At 46.3% G+C, this 24543-nt stretch overlaps 2 protein-coding genes across 3 annotated transcripts in view; one reads left to right on the plus strand and one right to left on the minus strand.

Moving 5' to 3' along the window:
* Amfr (autocrine motility factor receptor) overlaps window positions 1-13546 on the plus strand; it is a 51756-nt gene extending 38210 nt beyond the window's left edge. Inside the window, exons 11-14 of the mRNA XM_008852749.1 lie at window positions 5909-6043; window positions 7967-8050; window positions 10846-11030; window positions 11775-13546. Coding sequence (XP_008850971.1) covers window positions 5909-6043; window positions 7967-8050; window positions 10846-11030; window positions 11775-11922 — 552 coding nt within the window. The 3' untranslated portion in view covers window positions 11923-13546. The remainder of the gene's footprint in view (window positions 1-5908; window positions 6044-7966; window positions 8051-10845; window positions 11031-11774) is intronic.
* Window positions 13547-16044: 2498 nt separating this feature from the next.
* Gnao1 (G protein subunit alpha o1) overlaps window positions 16045-24543 on the minus strand; it is a 172170-nt gene continuing 163671 nt past the window's right edge. The window contains exons 7-9 of one of the 2 annotated variants that reach the window (XM_008852751.1): window positions 22334-22487; window positions 18259-18474; window positions 16045-17333 (exon numbers count right to left, since the gene is read on the minus strand). In XM_008852751.1, the coding sequence (XP_008850973.1) occupies window positions 18287-18474; window positions 22334-22487 (342 nt within the window). In that variant the 3' untranslated portion in view covers window positions 16045-17333; window positions 18259-18286. The other variant, XM_008852752.3, reaches the window with a different exon arrangement.

A 24543-nucleotide genomic window follows, 5' to 3' on the forward strand; every position in this document is an offset into this window, starting at 1 on the left:
CACTTACCTACATGCAGGCAGTACACGCATACACATAAAATAAAAATAATAAAATGTATTTTAAAAAAGAAAATTCATTGTGATAATACCGCTTTTTAATTTTTTTTTTTTTTTGAGTCAGGGTCTCATGTAGCCCAGGCTGACCTTAACTCTCTCTAACTGAGAGAATGACCTGGAAATCCTGGTCCTGCTGCCTGTGCCTTCTGAGTGCTAGGATTACAGATGTGCTCTATTGTACTCAGTTTATTAATTGCTGTATTTTAAAAAAGAAAATTCATTGTGATAATACCGCTTTTTAATTTTTTTTTTTTTTTGAGTCAGGGTCTCATGTAGCCCAGGCTGACCTTAACTCTCTCTAACTGAGAGAATGACCTGGAAATCCTGGTCCTGCTGCCTGTGCCTTCTGAGTGCTAGGATTACAGATGTGCTCTATTGTACTCAGTTTATTAATTGCTGGGAATAGAACCCAGGACCTCATACATGCTAGGTAAACACTCTACCAACTGACAGTCTGTCCCCAGATTGTCCCTAGCCCTGACAATCTTGTTGTATTGGAACTGAACTTTAGGTCTCTTGCATATAAAGAGCACTCTCTACCACTCAGCAACTTGCCCCTCCCCCAGCTCTTCTCTATCATCTTTAAATAAAAATTTAAATTTTGTCTGTTTGAGATAGGGTCTCACTATGTAGCTCAAGATGGCCTGGAGCTTATGATGGCCCACACTGGTCTCACCTGCACGCCTCTGCTGGCTAACTTGACACACCTGGGTGGAGGGAACCTCATCTGGGGAATTTCCTCTATTGAATTGGCCTGTGGTCATGTCTGTGGGGCATTTTCTTGATTGTTGAGTGATCAGGAGGGCCCAGCCCACTGTGGGCAGTGCCACCTCTGGTGTGGTCCTGTGTTGTATAAGCAAGCAGGCTGAACGGGCCAAGCAAGCCAGTAAGCAGCATTCCTCTATGGTCCGTGCTTCAGTTCCTGCCCTGAGCTCCTGCCCTGGTTTCCCCCATGATACTTTGTAAGCTGAAGGTGAAATACACCCTTTCCTCCCCAAGTTGGTTTTGGTCAATGTTTTTAATCTCAGCAATGGAGAAACAAGCTAGAATAACTCCTGCTTCCTCTGCCTCTCCCAGGCGGGCAGCACCACAGCAACGTCCCTGTCTCTTAACTGCTGTGATTGGTGTATTCAGATCAGGTTGTCTGGCTCTGTTGCTCCCATTTTTAATTCCTATTTCTGTCTTCTCTTTTTCTCTATTGTAGGTTCAGGTTACATGATTTCATTTCCTCTACTTTCTTGGCATATCAGTATACTTTATTTTTTTAGTGGTTGCTTCAGAGTTTAGAATATATGGGTAATCCAAGTTCCTTTTCAGATAACACTAGTAGTTTGAGTAGCCGGTGGTATCATCGAGTCTGAATTTTTTTTCTCCCTGTGTATTCATTGCTCATTCATCTGTGCCAGGGCATGTCTTCATTGTTGCTGTTTTTATTTTGAACAAATTGCTGTCCATTAGATCAATTAAGAGTAAGAAAATCGGTTTTGCTTTTTCTTCACTTATTTCTTCTGGTGCTTTTCCATTCTTTATATGGATTTGAGTTTCTGGCCCATATCAATTTAAAATTTAACATTCCCTGCAAAGAAGGTCTACAAGTAACATATATCTCAGTTTTTTGTTTGTTTTTGGTGAGAGAAAGTTCTTCGTTCTCTTTTAGGTTATTTGAGTATGTATACGCATGTGTGTGCAGGTGGTGCTCATGCCTGTAGGTGTGCAGAGGCCAAAGAAGGACATCAGGTATCCTGCCCTACCACTCTCCATTTTACTCCCCTGAGACAGTGAGGATCTGTCACTGACTCTGGAGGTCGACAGGCAGCCAGAAAGCCCTAGCGGTCCTGACTCTGACCCAACAGTACTGGGGTTACAGATGTAGGCAGCCATGCCTGGCTTTTTATTGGTTGCTCGGATCCAAACTCAGATCTTCATGCTTGCACAGAAGTGCTCGTGGCTTCCTCCCCTTTAGTTCTGTGGCATAATTTAGCAGGGTACAGAATTCTAGGTGGTGAGGTGGTGGTTGTCTTGTTTTGCTTGTCCTCTCAGCATTTTAAAGGTTTCACTTTCTTGTCTGATTTCTGAAGAGGTTGGCTGCAGTTCTTGTCTGTGCTTCTTTCTAGGTGAGCTGTTTTCCCCTCTGGCTTCTTCCAAGGGCTTTGGGTTTTTTCCCCTTCGATTTTCTGTAGCTTGGAAATGGTATGCCTGGGCAGTTTTGTTTTTATTTACTTTTCGGCAGTTTTCCTGCTCGGAGTTCTGAGCCTTCTGGATCTGTCCTTTGGTGCCTGACACAGATTTGGGGGAAGGCCTCAGTCATGGTCTGATGTGCTTGTCAGTGCTTTCTTGTTTTCCTCAGTCTCTTCGTTCTGCACGTTTTCTTCTTGTGTAGTCGCCTCTCAGTCCTCAGTACTCTGCTGCTGTTTTCAGCCTTACCTGTTTTGGTTCCAAAACAAATAATATTTCGGGTAATATATCAAGCCCAGAGGTTCTCCATGCAGCTGAGGCCAGCCTGCATTTCTGCTCCAGTGGGTTTGCCCTTCAGTGTTGCTTTTGGCTTTTCTTGAGGACTTCTGGCTCTCTTTGCCCACATCACTCATCTGTTCTTTCATGCCATCTACTTGGAATAGACACTAAGGGCTCTAATGGGTAAAGTTAAATGCCCAACCTGATAATTTCTGCCACGTCTCTTCAGGTTGTGCTGTCGTTTAGTCTACTTTTTTTTTTTTTCTTGATAGCCAAACATGATGTACTGTGATACTATGTGAAAGGGACTGCAGTAAAATTAACTTCAGTAAGGTGTATAGAGGTATTCTGTCTTCTGGGGATTTAAGTCCTAGCTGGTGAGCCTGAGGCCCTGGGCCGCTGATGTCTCAATGCTTCTCAGCCTTGTGCCCTCAACCTTAGAGGGGACTGAATGGCTGGAGAGGGCTGGAGTTAAAGAGGCTAGAGCCTGGTAGAGGTGGGTAATTTTCTTCCCCTAGTCAGCTGTGTTCTGATAAAGCCCAGCAGGGTTACTGGGTTCTCCCGAGAGCAGACCTTGCTAAAAAGCAGGTGGTGCCCTGGGAAGTTTCTCCTTTGCTGGAAGTAGGAGGTGATGTTTCTCAGTGATTTCCTGCAGGACCTTGATGGAGCTCCTGGAGGACAGTCTTGGGTATTAGGTGTGTGTAAGGGCTCCCCCTTTCTTCCCCTCCCTTCTATTTCTGTTTTGCTGGATTAAGCCAAGGGCTCTGGGCTTGCTAGGCAAGTGCTTTGCTGCAGAGCTACACCCCTAGCCTTTTTATTTTTGTTCTGGTTTTTTTTTTTTTTTTTTTTTTTGAGACAAAGTCTCACTAGTCAAGGTTAGCCTTGAACTCATGATCCTCCTGCTTCAGTCTCCTGAGTGTTGGAATTAAGGTATGCTCTACCAGCCCAGGAATGATCTTTGGAGGGGCAGAGGTTGGTATAGAACCTATAGAAGTGTTGACTGAGCACTTCTATATCCTTGAGGTGGAGTGGGGGATGGGAGCAGGGCAGGAAGAGGACTTTGCTGATAGGAGGAGGCACGGATATAGCTGCAAACAGAGTATTGGGATGTGACTGGAAAAGAAGAGCTTGGCTTAAAGTAGGCAAGAAGCAGAAGCAATGTAAATGTCTGCCGAAAATGAACAGGGAAAGAAAAGGTGGCATGCATATACAATGAAACATCCTTCTGCCTCAAAAAAAAAAATAATAATTCTGGCACATTACACTCTGGAGAGACTTGAACAGTCTGCCGAGTGAAATAAGCCAGTGACAAAATACAAATACTGTATGACTGTACTCATATGAGCTCTCTAGAACAGTCAGAATCCAACAGTGGAATGGGGTTGTTGGGTAAGGTGAGAAGGAAATGGGGAGTTTTTCCGGGGGTCCAGAGTTTCAGCTGTACAAGTTGCAAAAGCTCTCTGTATCCGTTGCACAACAGTGCATTGGTTGCATGGCTACAGTATAAACTTATAGGTGATTAATGGTTTTTGACTATAGTAAACATGGAAAGAGAAGACGTGACTCCTGCAGACTGTGCTTTCTCTGTAAGAGTCTCAGCCTGGCGCTTGGCCAAGTAGGAGAGGCACCATGGTGGGCATAGGTGCCCTGGAGTGCATGGCCCAGTGAGGCCACTGGAGGGCTTGTTGAGGGTAGGCTCATTGAGGGCGAAACCCAATCAGTGGAAAACCTTGCTAGCCTGCAGCAGCCACATTCCAGGGGATGTCACCCTCCAGAAAGGGAATTGGTATAATTCAAATTCTTTGGCAGGCTCCACCTGTTCTCCAGTTCTTTGATGGTTTGAAATAGACTGGTTTTAGTACAACTAATTTACTAGAACCATGCATTTTTAAAAACTAGAATGTTTAACTAGGACTTTCTGGTAGGAAAGCTTTATTTTAATAAAATTAAAATTTTTAGTTTAATAAACTTTAGTTTAATTAAAATTAAACTCCTGCCCCCACCCTGTTTCTGGTTTTTTGTTTTTTGTTTTTAAATTGGGGCCAGGGAACTATATGAGAAGAGAAACATTTTCTCCGTGTATAGTCTCTTCCCAGTTAACTTTGATTCAACTTGGGCTGAAAATGATCCACTCATCATGAACAGTGATATGGAGCCTTGGGGCCTCTGGGCCCTGCCAGTTTCTACTTCCTGGTGACTCTCAGCAAAGGTCTGGACAGTGTCGACCTGATCTTTCTTTCAAGGTCCTAATTTGAGGTGCATAGCTTTCATCGAGGAGTTTATCTCAGTGTGTTCCGTCAGAGCTAGTCCCCCAGTATTCTTTCACTGTTCCCCAAAGCAGTGATCTTTTCTGCCTCTTTCCCCTTTCCTTCCTTTTTCTTTCTTTTCTCTTTTATAAATTACATAGATTTTTCTACAATTAAAGCCTAGAATGCAAGCATTGTAAAATCTATACCCAAAATAACAATACACACCTTAAGCTTCTTGGATGAAAGTATGGATAATACCTAGACCTTTGTCCATGTCTCCTGTATATACATGCCTAAAACCCTAAGTGGACTTTTGAGATGGATATAGGGTATAGTTTGAATACTGTAGTGCCAAGGCAATATTAGACATTTTCATTAAAAAAAAATTTTTTTTTTCAAGACGTAGTCTTACTATGTTGCCCAGGTTGGCCTTGAACTGTGGATCTTCTTGCCTCTGTCTCTGGGTACTGGGAGTATAGACAGCATGCAACCATGCTGGGCTAGAAATTTGCATTTTTAAGCTATATTTTTCCAAGTTACAGTATAATTTGTAGACAGTAAAGATGTGCCCTAGTTAATCTCCAGTTCAGCTACACAGTTGTGTAGTAATCACCCTAATACAGAGCAGATCTAGCCCTTCTCTCCCCAGGTTCCACTGTGTCCTTTTGAAGTCACTTCCTCCACCACCCAGGGCCTCTTGCATGCTGTCAGATGTTCCACTGAGCTATCCTCCCAGCCTTACGCACCAATCGTTTTGCTTTCCCTATCGTTTTGCCTATTCCCAGATGTCATCTAACAGAATCATAGTAGGGCTTTTGACTCAGGCTTCTTTCATGTCGCATGATGGATATGAATGTCATACATGTTTGTGTCCAAATAGCCTGTTCTAAAACTAGAAGATTCTACTTGAACCTGTCTTGGGATCCCACTATATTTCTCTTCAGTCTTTGTCTTAAAATTGTTGTTTTCCGCAGAGGTTTGGTACCCTGGAACAATGTAGTGTGCAGGTGATCTGCTGAGTTGCAGTGACCTTTTACCTGTGCTGTCAAGGCATGATGTCACCTTCCATGCCCAGGGCCTGCCATGTGTAGTAATCTCTGAGCACTGCCAGGGATGACCTTTGCTGTGGGCTCTCTGTGTTCCTCCAGGCTCATCAGATTCAAGAGATGTTCCCCCAGGTGCCCTATCACCTTGTGCTTCAGGACCTCCAGTTGACACGCTCCGTGGAAATAACAACAGACAACATCTTAGAAGGACGGATTCAAGTACCTTTTCCCACACAGGTATAGCTGGGGCTTTAAACATGACAAATGGGTTTTGTTTTCACAAAGATTTAATCCTAACTCCTGAATATTTATGATTTGAGAAAGGGTTTCTGCAAATTCCTTCATTTTGCCCAAATTATGCATGAGACTCACCAAAGGGAAAGACAGGTTTATTTGGGTAATTTTCATACAGATACATACTCCAAACCAGCCTGCCCTTGCTGCATGCAGCTCTGTGAGGTGATGACATTGGCTCCTGTCAGACCAAGGTCAGCATCTTTTTCTGTCAAGGGCAGAGAGTTGAATACTGAGGCTCCATGGGTTGCACAGTCTGTTGCAACCAAAGCCGCCACTGGCAGCATATACATGAATAAGCAAGAGTGTAGTCCAGTGAAATGTTGTTTTCAGAAATCCATGGAAGGGTGTACATGGTCCTGGGGCTATGGTTTATGGGTCTTTGACACTAGTTTGCCTTATATATTGCTATGGTGTCCATTAGATATAGTTTACATCCCTCTGAGGTTTGGACTTCAGACTCTATTTAAAAAGTCAAAGTTTCTGGCTCATTACCTGTTCTATTTGATGGGTACAAGATGGCTTAACACAGAAGAGCCTTCTGTAGCACAGAGGAATTTCTATATAGGCAGGGAATAATCTACCAAGTTACAAGTCTAGCCTGCACAAATGTACAGAAATCTGTCAGTAAAATTTAAAGAACTGAAACTCGACAAGTGTGGAGTCAGCTGGCTGAGGTGCTAGCTGTGGTTCCTCAGGTCTCAATTACTTGGCCATTGACTGCCTTTGGAGGTGGCACAGTTGCCTGATGTGGCTAGAGAAAGTTGTCAGTGAAACACAGTTTCACTGTGGTAAAGGAAAACCTTTGGTAAAGGTCCCAAACTGGGCAGCAGGCGTGGGGTGCTGAGACTTGAAGGTATAAGGTCAGGACCCCAGAGCAACAGCAGCCATGGCCAAGATCCACTGGCTGAAGGGAGAATAATTGCAGTGCCTGCTTCATAGCACGTGAGGAAGGTTAACACATAGTGTGTTTCTTTGTCCTGTTGACAGCTGTTGTTTTTGTTGTGCAGTTACTGTTATTGAAGAGGAAGCTGAATGTGGAGCCACTTGCTAACTCTCCTCGGGCTCCTTTGTTTCACCTTTAATCTTTTTTTTTTTTTTTTAAAAAAATATTTTTTATTTTTTTTTTTTTTTTTAAAAAAATATTTTTTATTTTTTTTTTTTTTTTTAAAAAAATATTTTTTATTTTTTTTTTTTTTTTTAAAAAAATATTTTTTATTTTTTTTTTTTTTTTTAAAAAAATATTTTTTATTTTTTTTTTTTTTTTTAAAAAAATATTTTTTATTTTTTTTTTTTTTTTTAAAAAAATATTTTTTATTTTTTTTTTTTTTTTTAAAAAAATATTTTTTATTTTTTTTTTTTTTTTTAAAAAAATATTTTTTATTTTTTTTTTTTTTTTTAAAAAAATATTTTTTATTTTTTTTTTTTTTTTTAAAAAAATATTTTTTATTTTTTTTTTTTTTTTTGAAAAAATATATTTCATTTATTATTTTTATTTTATGTGTATGAGTGCATTGCCTGTATGTATGTGAGTGCGCCCGTGTCGTGTCCTGCAATGCCGTGGGGGTCAGAAGAGGCATGACAACTGGATTTGACAGCAGTTAAGAGCAGTTAAGGATAGTTCATAGCCACCATGTGGGTGCTGGGAATTGAACCCAGGCCCTCTGCAAGAGCAGGCCAGTGCTCTTAACCACTGAGCTATCTCTCCAGCCCCGCTTCACCTTTAAATCTTAAAGTATTTTAATTTCTTTGGTGCTGTAGACTTGGTTAAAGTTGTGAGCTGTGTTGAGGACTGTTGTCTGCTCCATGTCCTGGGTTTTCTCTGCATGCTGCTTCATTCTGAATGAATGCTGTTCTCTCTTTCAGCGGTCAGATAGCATTAGACCTGCACTGAACAGCCCAGTGGAAAGGCCCAGCACTGATCAGGAAGAGGGAGAAACTTCTTCTCAGGTAAGAGCAGCTCACTAGAGAGAGGTGTGTGGACTGTGGAAGGTAGTGTCCTTATGTAGTAATTACATTTGCCTTGCTGTGACCAAAATACTTGACATCAAGAAGTTTGAAGGGGGAAACATTTAGTTTGACAGACTGAAACCCTCTCGAACTGTGAGCCATGCCAGGAAGCAAAGAGGAGGCAGGACCCTGGGGCTGCTGATCACCTTCAAAGTCCTACCCCTACTCCTAGGTCCCACAGCCCAGTTTCCAGAACCTTTTCAAACAGTGCCACCAGCTGTGAGCCTAGTGTTGAAAGCATGACTCTGTGAGACTCATCTCAAATTCAAACAAACCATCTGTTACCCTGGAACAGACAGCTTCAGTCTTGATGTTTGTTAGAGCTGGGGCAGGTATAGAATGGCATATTTCAGAAGGATCAGGAGTTCCAGTGTAGCTTAGACAATTGAATTCTAGGCTGGTCTGGGCTACATGACACTGCCTCAACTCTCCCCAACTAAAAGAAAAAGAAAAGAAGCTGTATCATTTTTGTTGGTAGAGGTCCCAAATCAAGCTGCCCCAAGTTTTCTTTCACTTGTGCCTGCTTCCTAGGCGCTGTCTTCACCCTCCACCTGCCCATCTGCCCCCAGTCCTACCACACTGGGCTTGAGGAAGAGCAGAAGGAAGTCATTCCTGATGGGGTCAGGCAGGCCATGCTTCACAGGGAGCCAAGGCTATGGAGCTCCCTTTCCCATCCCTCATTTAAATGACTCAGGATTTCTAGGTAGTTTCATGCATTTTACAAAGACTAGACCTCCTGAGCCTGGTAGGGTTGGGGGAGTGTGGCTATCTTGGGGCCAGCTTTTTGTAGGTGTCACTTTGGAAAAATAGCCCCTTTGCCTTGGATCCCTATAGCAGCCCATTCCTCCCCAAACCCTGTACCTGGATTCCAGTTCCTGATTCTCTACTGTAGTTTCTGTTTGCTTCATTGATTTCTAGACTTCTGTGCTTTGTTATGAGGACCAAAAGTAAAAGCTGTACATGCCCTGCCTTTCTGTTTCTGCAGGGCAGTGTTGGGCCTTCCTGCATATAGGGCTCTGAGTGGGGTTGATGCTCTCTTTTTTCTGGCATGGGCTGGACCTCTTCTAGAAGCAGCGACATTCACTCAAAGTGATTGGAGGCCACTTGTGTTTTCCCTTGCTAACAGGAACATATAAAAACTAAAAACTTGGGGTTGGAGAGATGGCCCAGCGGTTAAGAACACTGGATGTTCTTGCAGAAGACCTGGGTTTGAATCCCAGCACCCACATGGCACCTAACAACTGACTGTAACTCCAGTCCCAGGGGATCCGACAGCCTCTTCTGACCCCTGCGGGCATTGCATGATATGGGTGCGGTTACCTACATTCAGGCAATACATGCATACACATAAAATAAAAACAAACAACAAAATCCTAAAAACTTTCAGATCTGTTACTAATTTGTAATTGGAGCAGAGCATGGTAGTATGTACTTTTAATCCCAAGACTCAGGAACCTGAGGTAGGAAGATTATGAGTTTGGGGCCATCCTGTATGGGACTGGGTCTCAAGAAAGAAAGAAAGGAAAAACATCATTGGATTGTGCATCATTTGAAAACTGTTGCTTGATTTCTGAAAGGGATCAGTGTCTGCATTTTCAGATTTCAGATAGCAGAAATGTGGCTTGGGGCCATGTGGGGGTACAACATGTAATTTGTCTTCATTCCCCAATTGTTTTCAGAGTTAGTGTGAATAATTCTGGAAATTTTTTTTAATGTAATGAAGGCAAGGAATTCACATGTAATATGTTTGGTTATGTACATGTATCTGTGGTGCTGGACCTCATGCGTGCTAGGCAAATGCTCCACCACTAACTTACAAAGATCACTAGGTAGGCAAGCTGATCCTAAACGTGCTACATGGTCTAGATTCTGTATGACTCTCTTAAAGTCTGTGCTTAGGCTTAGCCGAGGGCAGGAAGAGTTGTGAGGATGGGAGAGAGAGAAGCACCCACAGTAGGAACTCTGACATGAAATAACCTCTCAGCTCTTCAGCAGCCTAGAGGTGGGTGGTGGGCTGGCCCTGGCCCATGTAGGACTGCATGTCTGAGAGCAGGAGCAGTGTAGCTAGATGGGTGCCTGCTTACAGATGTTTGGATGCATACTGTGTTAGCTCTTGGAGCTTCAGCCCAAACTGAGACGTTGCCTGTGTTAACACAAGGAACCACTTAATCTGTTTTTATGAAGGATCCTCAGCATTTGCCCTTTTAACATGTTGACTGTTTTCAAAGTGAGGGTATAAATTTCATGCAGTAGATAAGATTTGTTTAAAATTTTTTTCTTTTTTTTTTTTTTTTTTTTTTTGAAACAGGGTCTCCTGTAGCCCCAGCTGGCCTGGAACTCACTATGTAGACCAGGCTGGCCTCAAACTCACAGAGATCTGCTTGCCTCTGCCTCTTGTCACTACGCTCAGCTCAGATTTGGTTAAAATTTTAAGCAGTTGGTAGACTTGAACAGAAAATTTTCAGAGTACAAACTAGCAGTTAACTTTGTTGTTGTAGTCTGAGAGTTCAGTTTGGAAGTGCTTACGTGTCTAATACTGGCAGGCATTCGCTTATTCTACTAACAGTGAACATCATGAGTCATCGCAGCACATAAGCTGGCTTGTCTCTTCAGAGCCCCAGTCTCCTGTTTCCACTTCCTGTGGTTGAGGATAAGCTTGTGCAGGGGTCTTCTGGCAAGGGGAGGAAGCGTCCTGGGAAGGAGAGGTGTGTGCTCACATCTGCCTCTTTGTCCAGGCGGATCGTGTGCCACTGGACCTCAGTCCTCGCCTAGAGGAGACCTTGGACTTCAGTGAGGTAGAAGTGGAGCCCAGTGAAGTGGAAGACTTTGAGGCCCGGGGGAGCCGCTTCTCTAAGTCTGCTGATGAGAGACAGCGCATGTTAGTCCAGCGGAAGGACGACCTTCTACAGCAAGCACGGAAGTGAGTTGATTCTGCAGTCCTACTAGGCATAAGTCGCAGGTCAGATGGCACCTAGGTGTACATGGATTATCTTACTTCTCTTCATCTCTGAGAAGGATCACTTAACCCAAGTGATAAGAAGCTAACCCTGCCAGGGGGGTCTGCTTCAGGACCTCCTCCCTGACCACTCAGGCTTTCAGGCCAGCAGTGTGCACAGGGCTCCAAGTGCCACATGTTCCCCATAGTTGGTGGCAGCTGGGGCATAGTGTTCCATTGGGTGGGGTACGTGCTTCTTTCAGTTCTTGAGGACAGCCAGAGCTCATCCAAGTGGATTTTGTGCCCCTGCATAGACCTGTGGCTGTGGGCCCATGCTATGTCTGTAGGAAGGGAACAGACAGAGAAAAGGGAGCTGAACAACCGTTTGATGGTCCTCTCCCCGGAGTCAGGCTGCGGGGGCTGTTAGCAGGAGTTTGTGCCGTATCCTCCTTTACCCCTTTCACTCCTCCTGCCCCTTCTTTCTTTCACTTTTTTTTTTTTTTTTTTTTGGCCCTCTTACAGTTCTAGAATGAACACAGGGTAATGCATGCTGAACAAGGGCCCTACCACTGAGCTGCACCCAGCCATGGACTTGGTATCTTTTTCATGGGATGGTCTCGACGACAGCTTTGTGACGGCACCTGGGGAAAGGGAAACTGAAAACAGCAGTGTTCTGGATGTGTCCAGGCTTTCCAGTTTTCTCACATGGCATGTGGTTTTTTTTTGTAGGCGATTCTTGAATAAAAGTTCTGAAGATGACATGGCCTCAGAGAGCCTCCACCCCTCTGAAGGCACGTCCTCTGACCCTGTGACCTTGCGCCGGAGAACGCTGGCTGCTGCTGCTGAGCGGAGACTTCAGAGGCAGCAGACTTCCTAGCGCTTCCTTACTTTCCTCTGCCTCCTCTCAGCCCTGCCATCCGGAAGAGGCCTGCCCCAGTTCTGCCTGCTGTGTGGAGGCACAGGCTCGACTGCATTGCCGCTGTATAAAGCATGTGGTCTTAATAGTGTTTGGACAGCTGACAAATTTAATCCTTCTTCGTAATACTTTCTATGTGACGTTTCTCTTCCCCTTAGAAACACTGCACATTTTAAGTCTAGGCATGATCTCTTCTGGTGTTGACTGGATTTCTTGGCGTTGGGGACAAGCAAGAGGAAGCAGTCATCCATTGCAGTAAGAAAGCAGCTTCAATTTCTGGTTTGTGTGTAAGCCACAACAGATGTTCGCATCCTTGGTGCCACAACTGGAAGGAAGCATGCGTGCTGGGGAATACATAACAGCAGCAGCGAGAAGGTGCACAGTAGGAGCCTCACTGCACCATGGAAACTATTCTGTTGTCAAACGCTGTGCTTAGGGAGGAAGCATCCACAGTGTTCCAGAGGCCAGGCCCCGGCAGGCTTCTGGACCTCTGGACCAGCAGGGCATCATGTGTAAAGAACTGATTTGGTACCTGGAGCAGAAAGGGAAAGCCCAGAGCTGCAGAAAAAGGAGACCCTTTTCTGCCCTTAATATTCAGGACTGACCTGAACCTGATCCACAGCTGGCTTTATTCTGTTCACCCTGGTGCTCCTACACCACATGAGCTTGCCCGCAGCCCTCCTCCTCCCTCCCCACTCCTGCTTACTCTGGGCATGGGAAGGCCTTGAGCAAGGTTTTAATTCCTTGGTAAATTGGGCAGTGCTAGAGCCTATGAGTCTGATCCTTAGAAAAAGTGCTGGCCTTGCCATAGGGGGAATAAATAGTTTTGGGGGCTGTTGCTAAAGAACTATCTTTTGTGTCTTTTGTGGAGCCCTTCCTTTTTCTGATTTTGTTCCTGTGGGTCTCATTGAAAACAGAAAGGAAGACGTTGAATAGTCCACATGCCTTGGGGCAGACCTGGTCCCAAATCTTCTCAAATTCTCCACATATTTAACTTTAAGGATTTGAAACACAATCACAGGTTTCATAGTTTTACGTCCCATTGGATTAAGTTTTTTTTTTTTTTTTTTTAATGTTTGAAAACATAGTTTATGGTAGTCATTTTGGGAAGAATCCAGTATTATCTAAAGTTATTGGCAAAGTTAAATGTATTTTACATAACTCAGAGTTTTTAGAGTGTTGACAAGTAATTGAAGAGTGACAGGTGAGTAGTCAAAGATGATTTATTTCAATAAATCTTTCAAAAGCCTTACCTGGAAATGCTGTTAGTTAATTCCTGTGATTTTTTTAAAAAAAATTGTTTTGCTGAGAGCATAGCTATTTGTTTTTATTGTAAAACAATAATAATAAAAAGCAAACTCTTGTAGTATGGTGTGTGGCTGGCAGCTGCTTTTCCAAGGGGACTGCTTGAATCCCATTTCGCTATTGTGTCTATCATTTGGGTTGGGGTTTCCTATTCCTTTTGAATTGGGGGATTTTGCTCTCCTGGTTCTTTATTTGGAGATGGCAGCACTGAGTTTTTCTTACCTGGTGTTCATTTCATCTTTTCATGTTGCACATGAAAATAAAAGTGAAACCAAGTCCATATAGTTTTATGTTTCAGATGTGTGAAGGTGAAAGTTGTGTGCAATTTCAGAGGGTCTCAACCACTGGAAAATGTGGATGCAGTAGTAATTTAAGCAGAAGTGCCTTAAGATGGCCCAGGAAGGGAAGTCCCAGTTTCATGCTTGATTTTATCCCGTCTGCAGATATCTTGGAGTAGAGTGGTAGAAAGACCATCTAGACAGCTAAGGCTTCTGGGTGTTCTAAAAGGCTTCATTCTGGCTTTCATCACTTCTGGGCGGGAGGGGGCAAGTGCTGAGTGAAAGTACTGATAGGGAAACTGGGCAACCTCTCTCCATGGCTTTCACTGCCTCCTGGCAGATTGGCCAGTGGCCCCACTTCTACTCTGCTCTGGAGCAGCAGAGCTCCAAGCGGCTTCTGGGCAATTTTGGAACTAGTCTGTGTTCCTCTGTTTCCCTAAGTGGCCATTTTTTATTTTTCCTTTAAAATTTCAGAGAGAATGATGGCTCATGCATTTGCTTTACCGGTGTTGCTGTGAGTCCTAGGTGCTCTGGTGGTCTGGACCTGACCTTCCACTAGAGCATTGTTGACAGTGCTTTTTAAGTCTGTAGCCTGTGGGCTTGATCCTCTGTTGGAATTATGGGAAAGGAAGCGGGCACAAGTAAATGGGAGGCTTACCAAGGAGTCGTGCCTGTTCACCTGTCTGCTCTGGAAGGCCCTCTGACCAAGGAGTCGCGCCTGTTCACCTGTCTGCTCTGGAAGGCCCTCTGACCAAGGAGTCGTGCCTGTTCACCTGTCTGCTCTGGAAGGCCCTCTGACCAAGGAGTCGTGCCTGTTCACCTGTTTGCTCTGGAAGGCCCTCTGACCTATCTAGAGTATCCATTTCCTACCTACGCCTTCTGTTAGGTTCAGAGTGGCCCTGGCTGCACAGAATTACGTGAAGTTTTACTTAGTGTTAAGATATGTAAGTTCTGCCTTATGCTGCTTGTACTAGCCAATCCTGCATCCTTTCCCCAAATGCTTCTCGACCTCCCTTTTGAGAAAGAAGGCATTGATGGGGTGTGCCTTAGTGTGTAGAGACTTGCCTAGCATGCATGACATTCCGAACTCCGTGCTCAGCACTGGAGGAAAGGTCAAAAAAAAACAAAAAACACAAAAAAAAACCTGGCTTCTGTTTACAAAACCTACTTGAAGTAAGTTGGGAATGAACTCCATTAGAATGTAGCTCATTTTTAGAGAAATTGAAATTGCCAGGAATGTCTTGGTTTCCTTCGGCCTTTCACTGTGATCTTGGTTTGTCCTCTGAGACTCTTGTCAAGGTGTGGACTGAATTGCAGGTCTTCCTCATTCATACAGATAAAGGTTGTGTGGCCCCCTCTACTGATAGCAATTTGGGGTAAAGGGAGTTGGTGGGTAAAGCACTGGAAAAGGTGTGGATTGGCAGTGGGGGCTTAAGGTAGTACCTGGATTGACTAGGTACTCAGTGACGGCAGGGATAGGACTTGACATCATTAGTGTGAACCACCATTGCTCCCATCACACACACGCACAGACACTGGATTCAAATGACCAAAGGCACATGTTAGAGAGGGCTTCCTGAGCTGAGAATTTCCACGAGGATACTATTGAGAGGGGATGTCACTAAGCAGACACCTGTAAGGCTCCCCCACTTCACTCAGATGGAGGAACTGCCTTTTAACTGCTTGCTAGTGACTGGCCTGTGGGTATGAGGCAGGTATCTTGGTTGTTATTCCTTAGGTCCAGTCACAATCCATCTGCTAGTTCTGACTGTAAAGCCACAGTTGGTGGGTGGGGGTGGCAGTGAGACCAATAGCAGAAGAGCTCAAACTGATGTCTTGGTTCCCTGTGTGTTCAGCTTGCCAAGCCTTTTGGTATCTAGCTACCATGGGGCAAGTAAAACTTAAGGAAATCTTTCTAGGGTCTCTGGCCTTGAGCTTGTGTGTGCATATGGCCCCAGAGGGCTGAGTCAGGTTAACCTTGGGACCACCTGTTAAGTTTTCTCCTGGGTAAGCTGTGGGCACAGAAGACAGGAGATGAGGTGGCTTGTTCTCCCCCCACTTTTCCCTTCCCAGTCCCCAGGCCCACCAGAAACAACCAGCTGAGCAAGAGGAGCTGGATCCAGGAGGAAGCCGCCCATTTCCCTCCCCTCATCTCTCGTGTGTGTGTGTGTGTGTGTGTGTGTGTGTGTGTGTGTGTGAAGACACATACACACTGGGCAGCTTTCCCAACTACTGCAGGAGGAAGGTGCCCATTTCCCTCCCCTCATTTGTGTGTGTGTGAGAGAAAGAGACACACAGACACACACACACACGCCAGCTTTCCCAACTGTCTCCTATACTTGCTCCATCAGTGACAGAATGAAGAGGGACATGGAAGATTCCGTGAAGGCATTCCTTACCCACCAGCTTTCCAGGGTGGGTGGCCAAGTTCCTCCTTTCCTGTCAGAGTGAAGCCCACCCCAAGAAACGATCGTCTGGAAGGCAGAATGTGAGACTTGAATACAGACAAACATTCTCTTTATTGAGCTACACATGAATTTTCCATTAGTCAGAGAAGTAGACTGGCAGTGTGTAAGATATCACAGAAACCTCACCGATTGGGAATAGAAAGGCTTAGAAAGACCCATGGGCTTTTTTTTTTCCTTTTTTCCATTTTTTTCAAGTTTTTTTCTGAATTTTTAACTTTTTGTGTTTCATATTTTTGCCTTTTTATTGAAATGGCTGTGACTGGTCAGCAGCAAATATTGTCTTAAAAGTGAAGCTGTGACCAGGTCTGGGTTAGATACTAGTCAAGTAGAAATGACATAGGACTGATCATGAAAACTCTGGCTTTAATGTAAACACTACGTTCCATCTTTTAAAAATTTTTTTTCTTCCATCTCGTGGTATTTAAAAACTTTTTTTGTTCTTTTTATCTGCAGCACAGACATCCCAACATGAGAAAGCAAACACAGGTCACTGGAAACAGGAGAGGTGGAGAAGGGACACACACAAGGGAGGGCATCTGCCCCAAGGCCAGTCTGAGATGTCAAAGGAAAAAAAAAAAAAAAAACCACAACCCCATTCCCCACATACCATGAGAGCATCTCTGGTACATGCGGATTACTCAGAACAAAAAGAAAACAAAAGAAAGTTACAAAGGGAGCTTGGGGGGGGGGGGCTTGCTTCCGCAGGACTGGGTTTCTCTAGACCATAGATGTTCTTTGTGGCAGCTATCCACCAGAGCTGTGCTTTTTCTATACAAACCTGGCATGAGTGTGGTTAGATGGTATGGTTGGGCACAGCAGAGCTGCCACTGCCTGTTGGTATATGTGGTGTCTGGGCAGCTGACAGGTAGCAGAGTGTACAGTGGCCGGTGGCCTTCTAGAAAGCCAGGCATAGCATGTGCCCACCAGCAGTGTGCTGCACAGGAGCCCCGGGAGGTACCAAGTCCAGTGTGGCTGTGTCCTGGCCTGCACCATGCTGGGATGGGGTGGAGGGACGCGAGTGCTCATGTGTATGTTTGTTTATTTCAAAATAAAAAGAAATATGCATGAAATGGTGCGTTTTCCTTTTTTAAGCTACAAAGCACATGAGAAATGTTCTTTTTTAAAATCCTTTCAAATTCTAAATGTAAAGACTCAAACTAAAACCGGATTCTACAGCATTCTACAGAAATACACAGCCGTCAGTCACTCTGGGGTTGGAGGTTAGACAGGGGCTTGGTACAGAAAGGCTGTGTGTCTTACAAAGGCCAAAGGTCATGCTACCAGGAGATCAACATCAACAGCAAAGAGTCCGTGAAGCAGTCTGTAGAGAGAGAGACAGGGGCCAGTCTGACCATTTTCTTTGACTTTAAAAACCAACCAACCAAACACCCTAGAACATTTTAAACGCAGAGGTGGGGCAAAGGGGAGGCCCTCATTAGGGAAGCCCGTCCCTGCCTAGTACCCGGCTGCTGGCCAGGTCTGCAGGTCTGTCCCTCCCCTGGGCCATTCACCCCTCCTCCCACTGCCCTCTGTAAGGGAAGCAGGCTTCAACTCCCAAAGTGGGTTCGGGTCGTAGTGCATGTGTTCCCCTCCCCTCAATGGTTTGAGAAAGCAGACCAGGTCTCCCGTCCCCCTAATTATTCCCTGTTCCATGAATAAAGAAAACTCAGGAGACAGTGGATTGATCAGAGCAATGATTCTTCTAGATTCTTGGACAAACACCACCACCCAAAAAAGCAGGGTCCTTGGACTTTTCTGTTGTGGGGGGATGTTTAGAGTGTTGGCCATTTCTTAAAGGGCTTTGGAATTTGAGCAGGAGCTGGAGAGAAAGACCACACACAGTCTTGAAGGAAGGGTACAGAGGACAGGCTGGACAGAGCCAGGCCTCTCTCTGCCTGCCCTGCTCACAGAGTGGGTCTCAGGAAGTAAAACCCTGGGGCTGTCTAGAGAAAAGACTCCCAACCCGGGCTCCCACCACTTTGGGTGTGAGTGTGTGCACGCACGTGTGCATGCTCATGTGCTGTCCCAGGAAAACCCTGATGATAGGGATGGTGGTCAGTTCTGTCCACAGCTCTTTTGAGTATAAACTAAAAACATTTTCTAATATATACTTGTGTATAGATAAGGTTTTGTTATGCCTCTTTAAAGTTTATTTACCAACTTGTACTGGTTAGTGTTGCGTGTGTGTGCGTGTGTGTGTGTGTGTGTGTGTACGCAAGCTGTTCTGTGAGTGCTGGAATCATTACCAAATAGGTTGCTATACAGGACAAGAGGTCAGTACAAGCCGCAGCCCCGGAGATTGTTGGCAATGATGATGTCGGTGACAGCGTCGAATACCACCTGGATATTATTCGTGTCTGTGGCACAAGTCATGTGACAATAAATTTCTTTGTTGGGTGAGCGGTTTTTGCTTTCGAACTGTGTTTGGATGTAGGCAGCTGCATCTTCATAGGTATTGGAACCTGTAACAAGACACAGAAGAACAGGAGGGGAGTGTATGAGCCTGTGGTGGATGGAATTGAGGTCAGGGAGGCAAAATGGGTTTGGGCACATTCTAGAATTAGGGTGAGGCAGGAAGGAGAGGCAGCAGGGTCATGCCTTCATTCCTTAGGGTGTGGCAGCATTTGAAATTAGAAATCACATAAGGCCTAGCAGTGCCTGCATTGTGCCTCTTCAAGATCTTTTACTTAGGCTACTTTCATACTAGATACACAATGGCTCTGGGAGGACTAAGGACCATGGACCTTCCCATTTGCTTTCGAGGTTAAAAAAACCTAGATGAAGCACCTCTCAAGCCAACTCTGCACTTTAAAACTTTTTTATTTTTATGTGTATGATATGTTTTGCTTGCACATATGTAAGTGCACCCATGTTATTATACAATGCCTGAAGAGCCAGAAGAGGATCATCGTTAGCTGCCATGTGGGTGCTGGGAGCCAAACCCGGGTCCTCTGCAAGAGCAGTCAGTGCTCTTAACCTTAACCTCTGAGACATCTCTCTAGCCCCTCTTTTTTTGTCATTAGTTTTGTGTGTGTGTGTGTGTGTGTGTGTTCCTGCAGGAGCCAGAAGAGGAAGTCAGATCTCTTGGAGCTGGAGTTGTAAGTTATAAGCTAGAGCTGGTTGTAGGCCACCCAATGTGGGTGCTGGGAACCAAGCTTGGATCTTCTGAAAGAACAGCTAGTGCTCTTAACTGCTGAACCATCTCTCCAGTTCTAGCCTTCCCATTCTTCTTTACTTTATATGTATGAGTGTATTGCCTGCATGTATGTAAGTGCACCCGTGTCGTGCAGTGCCAGTCGAGGACAGAAGAAGGCGTCAGATTCCCCTGGAACTGGAGTTATGGATGGTTGTTAGCTGCCATGTGGGTGCTGGGATTCGAACCTGGGTCTTCTGCAAGAACAGCCAGTGCTCTTAATCACTGAGCCATCTCTCTAGCCCCCAGCCCTGCCGTTCTAATAAACTGGTAAGTAAAGCCGGATGGGGAGCTGCCCCAAAGGTAGACTTGTGGTGCTTCCAGTATGGTGGGCACCAAGCCAGGCCTGTGCTGTTCATAGTGGGTCACTCTAAGTAGCCTCAGTTCTTGGGTGAGTGGCTAGGACATGGGAGCAGTGAGAAGCTTAAGGGACATCAGCGTGAAAGACACCCATTGGTCTCTCACATGTCCCTAACAACTCCTTGGATGTCCCCTTGGTCCTGGCAGGCTCAGTTGGGCTAACAGGACATATCTGCCCTGTATGCAGCTTTTAGTTGAATAGCATATAATGTGGACTAATGCAAAAGCATGGAAAAGCCTAGAACAAGGAAGATGTCCCACTTTCCTTAATCTGTTAGGATATGGCCTAGTATGTTATTCTGGGGGAGTGGAATGATTCCCCTACGTCCCCACTCTCTAGGTTGAAGGTGTGAGGACAGGGTGGCTGGGGTGTGGGCCATGGAGACATGGCCAGTGAGGACTTCTTTCATTCAAAAACAATCAAAAGACAGCTCCAGGTCTGGATTTCAGGGTGATGATAAGGCACTGTGAAGGCTGAGGGGGTAGAGCACCCCTGGGGTGGGGTCAGGGTTAGCCTTCTCCACCACAGAGCCACTGAGAGCTGAAACACACGGGTGCCAAGCCACAACAACACCACCAGAGACCAGATAGACTGGTGGACATGGGCCCTGTGAAGGAGCGTCCAGAGAGGGCCAAGATGGCGGTATAGGCTGTGGTAGGATGCACCATGCAGATATAGCGGCTACCCTACTATGCCTCATCTTCTGAGCCAGGTGTCCTTACATAGCCCCACTGCTGCCCAGCACAGTGGCCCACCGAGTCCCTGAGACATCCACCTCCCTCTCATCTCGACCTCGCTCACTTAATTCTAAGTCCTCATAAGCTTGTATCCCATGGAGTCATAATACTGATGACTTAACATTCTTTAAAATTTATTTTTATTTTGTGTGTATGAGTATTTTGCCTGCATGTATATAAGTGCATCATGTGTGCAATGCCTGTGGAGGCCAGAAGAGGGCCTCAGATCCCCTGGAACTGAAGTTAACAGGTAGTTGTTAGCTGCCATGTGAGTGCTATGAACTGAACCTCTGTCCTCTGCAAGAGCAGCCAGTGCTCTTGACCACTGAGCCATCTCTTCAGCCCCATGGTATTTATTGCCCTTCATTTTGAACTCAGATTGGATCCTCTGCAGGCCCTGGAGAACTGGGGGCATCGAGCACCTACTACACAACAGTGAGACCCACTACTCAGGTCACAATCCCAATGAAGTTCCATTGGACAAGACTGAGCCTTAAGACTGAGCCTGCTCCCAAGGGTGGCCCTGGCCTGAGTGGGCCTGCTGTAACTGGCTGTTGGGTCCCATCACATGACTACAATTTTCTACAGCCCTGGGAATTGGGAAGCTTTTACTGACTGCCCAAAGGATGGACTGTAGCCTGGCTATACCTATAAGCAGGGCCTCCTTGGCCTTTTGAGGCCTGTCATGGATCCTTCTGTGCTTGTTCCTTCTGCAGAGGACCCCTCCTTGGTGGCCAGCTCCTTCTGTGGTGCTTTCCAGCCTCTCAATGCTATGACAGCAAAGGCTGGCATTTACACAGACCTAGTGCCAAGCAGCAGTCTCTTCCCATCCCCCTAGACACTCTGTGAGGTACCATTATAGGCTGCTATGGCATCCAGCTAAAAATGGTGTGTAAGGGATTAAGTAATGGGTTCCTTCTCCCCCATCCCCCACCCCCCGGCACCTGGGATGGGCAGGCACCTTGCAATTCACAAGCAACACAGAGCATCTCGGTACAAGCTGCTGGGCCCTGCCCTTCACACTGTTATTCCTGGTACTGAAGAGGCTGGGACAGACCAGCATCCATCCGTGCTGGAGTTCAGGATCCCTTTGGCTGAGTTTGGGGACCTCTGTGGCCCTAGAACCTAGTCCAGTGCAACAGGTTAATGCCTGGGCCCAGTCAACCTGAGCCCTTACCTGGAGGACAGGACACATCCTCCTTCACTGTAGGGTGCCTGTTCTGTCTCTAGTATGACTCTGCCCCGGGGATCCCTAGAACTACCCAGTTTCTTCTAGAGGGCTGGGCTCTGGCATGGTGTCAACCCTACCTCTAGCCTTTCCCTCATGAGGCCATTTGGAAGGAGATTCACTGGCGAGGGGGTAGAGAGGGAGTGGAAAGGCTGGAGTTGTCTGTGATCCAGTCCCCCAAGAACCAAAGGTTTTTTTTTAAAAAAAAAAAAAGGCCCAGCAAAGGCAGAAGAAAGGGGCATAGGGTGGAGGAATTTGCTACACATAGAGCGGCTTGATCTAACGAAAAGACCAGAAGGAGGAGGAGGGGAAAACAGTCACCTCCATGGGATGGGAGACCAGGAAGGCACAGGGTTCTGGAAGGTCTGGGTCAAGGCCACCTGCAATGTATACAGCATGCCCAAAGCACAAACCTGGTGAGCTCAGGTGCCTGGGCCACAATCATAGGCCACCAGTCCACCTTTTCCATTTCATGAAATGGTAGCTCTCCTGGGCCACTGTGAGGAAATGTACACCTGTGGTCCTATTCCCACCATGCCACACTCTTGAGTTATCTGCCATGATACTGATGGCTCAGGAAAGGCTACTGCTTACTAATTGCAGGGTCACGTCCACACCTGGTCATGTCTCTGTGCCTCTTTCTGTATCCCCGGCAGATGCCTCTCCTGGCCCCTGCTCTCTAGCTGGTCTGGGCAGTGCTGGTCCAGCAACCTGTTTTCAGAGCCTACAGGCTGTGGGACTCCACTGGTGCCCTTCAGAGGGGGAGATCCAGGTCCCCACCCAGGGCCATAATAACACTCACCTGGGTATTCGGGAAAGCAGATGGTCAAGGGTGACTTCTTAATCTTCTCACCAAAGAGGTCTTTCTTGTTGAGGAAGAGAATGATGGAGGTATCGATGAAAAACTTGTTGTTACAGATGGAGTCGAAGAGCATGAGAGACTCGTGCATGCGGTTCTGCAGCCCCGTTGGGGATGGGAGAGAGCAAGGCAGACAGAGGGAGACACAGAGACAGGGAAGAGAAGAGAATTAGGTGTGAGGAGAGACTGGGCTGTTCAGCACCCAGGAGGCCCTTGGCCCTAGGCTCCTTCAAGAGGTCGAGAGATAAAGCTTACAGGCTAGGAATGCACCACAGTGCAGGATTCCAGTGTATCAAGCACCCACCATCTCAGGCCAATGGGAGAATTGCCTGGGAACCAGCTGTGGCTCTCTCAGTGATACTGAGGTCAGGGGACTCAGGACCTTCATTATGCAGGGCCCCTAGCCATGTGGTGGTTTCTCTAGAACTGAGTGCACGTATGCACACATGGTGCTGGACTGGAAGCAAGGAGCTGGGAATTCTCTTTGTGACTTGATTTTGCCTTCCTCAGCCCAATTAAGCCTCTCCTGTGTGGTGACAGGGGCCACACCAGGTCCTGTAGGCATCCTTGGGAGCCACCATTCAAAGAGTATGTGCAGACCATTTCTAGGAGTGTAGGGGCAGGAAGGGGATATTCCTCTTTCTACTAGTCCTAAACCAGCTACAGCCAGCCCTGCAAGGTCCTAAACAGAGCAGATGTGAAGTGCTATCTTGTACACAGAAGTTTGTTTAGCAAATGGCCAAATATAATGGGCACACTGAAAGGAGCCTGAGTCACACTGAATAGTCTGAATCTTAGGAGGATGGCCCCAGGCAAGGGTCAGTTCTGCTTCAGCAAGCCAAGAACACTGGCCTGTTTCCTTACTGCACAGAGAAGCATGTTTCTCTGTGCGTGAACCTCTTTCTGCACAGGGCGGTGTGGGAAGAGATAGTGTCTCTTCTTGTCCCAAACAGCCTGTCATAGTCCTGGGAATCTGGTCAGCACAAACCTGACTCCTGGGGTCTGAACCCAAGCTCTGAGACATTCACGCTAGAGCTCCCTGGAAGATAAAGCCGAGACAAGTAACAGACAGAGAGCACAGTGAGTGCGTATGGATGTTGGGGGACACTCGCTGAGATTAACTCATTGCCCAGGGCTGACCAAGCAGTAGGAGTTGAGGGAACTGCTGGCTTAGCAGTCATGTCGCTTTCCTGTCTGAGCAAAAGGCAAAGGAAGACGATGGGGTGACCACTACTGGTCACTGAGACCCACCCTGTGCCAGCACTGTGCCCAACATTCCACCTGCCTGGTGTCATTTAGTCTCATCAATCCTTAGGGGACAATGAGGTGACAAAGCTGGGACCCTAAAGAGCAAAGTCTAGCCCTGGGGTGTTAGTGGAGCACTTGACTAGCATGCCTGAGGTCCTGGGTCCCATCCCCAGCACTGCAAGGAAACAAAGACAAAAAAGCCAGCAGAGGCTTCTACTGGGGCCTAAGCCTTAAGCCCCACCCAGAACTTAGGCCAAGTGATTTTCCAGTCAGTGTGGCAATCTGGGTCTTTCAAGGAAGAAATTGGTGTATTTGGCTCTACACATTCACTCTCCCAGGCTGCATTAGTTTCCCTGGGCCTGTGAGCCCTGTTCTTAGGGCTGATGGCAGGGTGGGGTATACAGCTTGAGTTCTTCGCTGCTCCCAAGGTCCTCTGGGCAACAGGAAGGATTTGGTGGCCCCTTGGATCGTCGTGAATGGCTGACCTTTGAGTCTGCTAAACAAACCCAGTGACCTTCATTCTCATTCCCTTCGGAGTTTTCCTGTTTTTTGCATGGTCTCTTTCAAGGGGAGCACAGGACTCACTTGCCTGTGTGGTCTTGGTGGAGTCTGTTCAGGCAAGCAGAGTTCTCCCAAGAGCTAAGTGGACCTATGTTCAGGGCCCAGCACTGTGACACTCAGGCAACCGATGTGAGCCTAGTGGTGTAGCTCTGAGACTTCAAGGTATCCCACCCCACAGAGGCATCATGTCCTACAGCTGTCAATGTAGAACCACAGCCAGAGAAGCAAGTTTTCAACTCCGTGTCCCAAATGCTACTCGGTCTACTGATGTTCGCAGACAGAGAGTGGGCATCTGGAACTCCCAGGACCGGAAAGAAACCATAGAGAGGTCAGCAGAGTTGTCC

This window comes from Nannospalax galili, unplaced genomic scaffold (assembly GCF_000622305.1).
Source record: "Nannospalax galili isolate Female #2095 unplaced genomic scaffold, S.galili_v1.0 scaffold1007, whole genome shotgun sequence".
NCBI classification, from domain to species: domain Eukaryota; kingdom Metazoa; phylum Chordata; class Mammalia; order Rodentia; family Spalacidae; genus Nannospalax; species Nannospalax galili.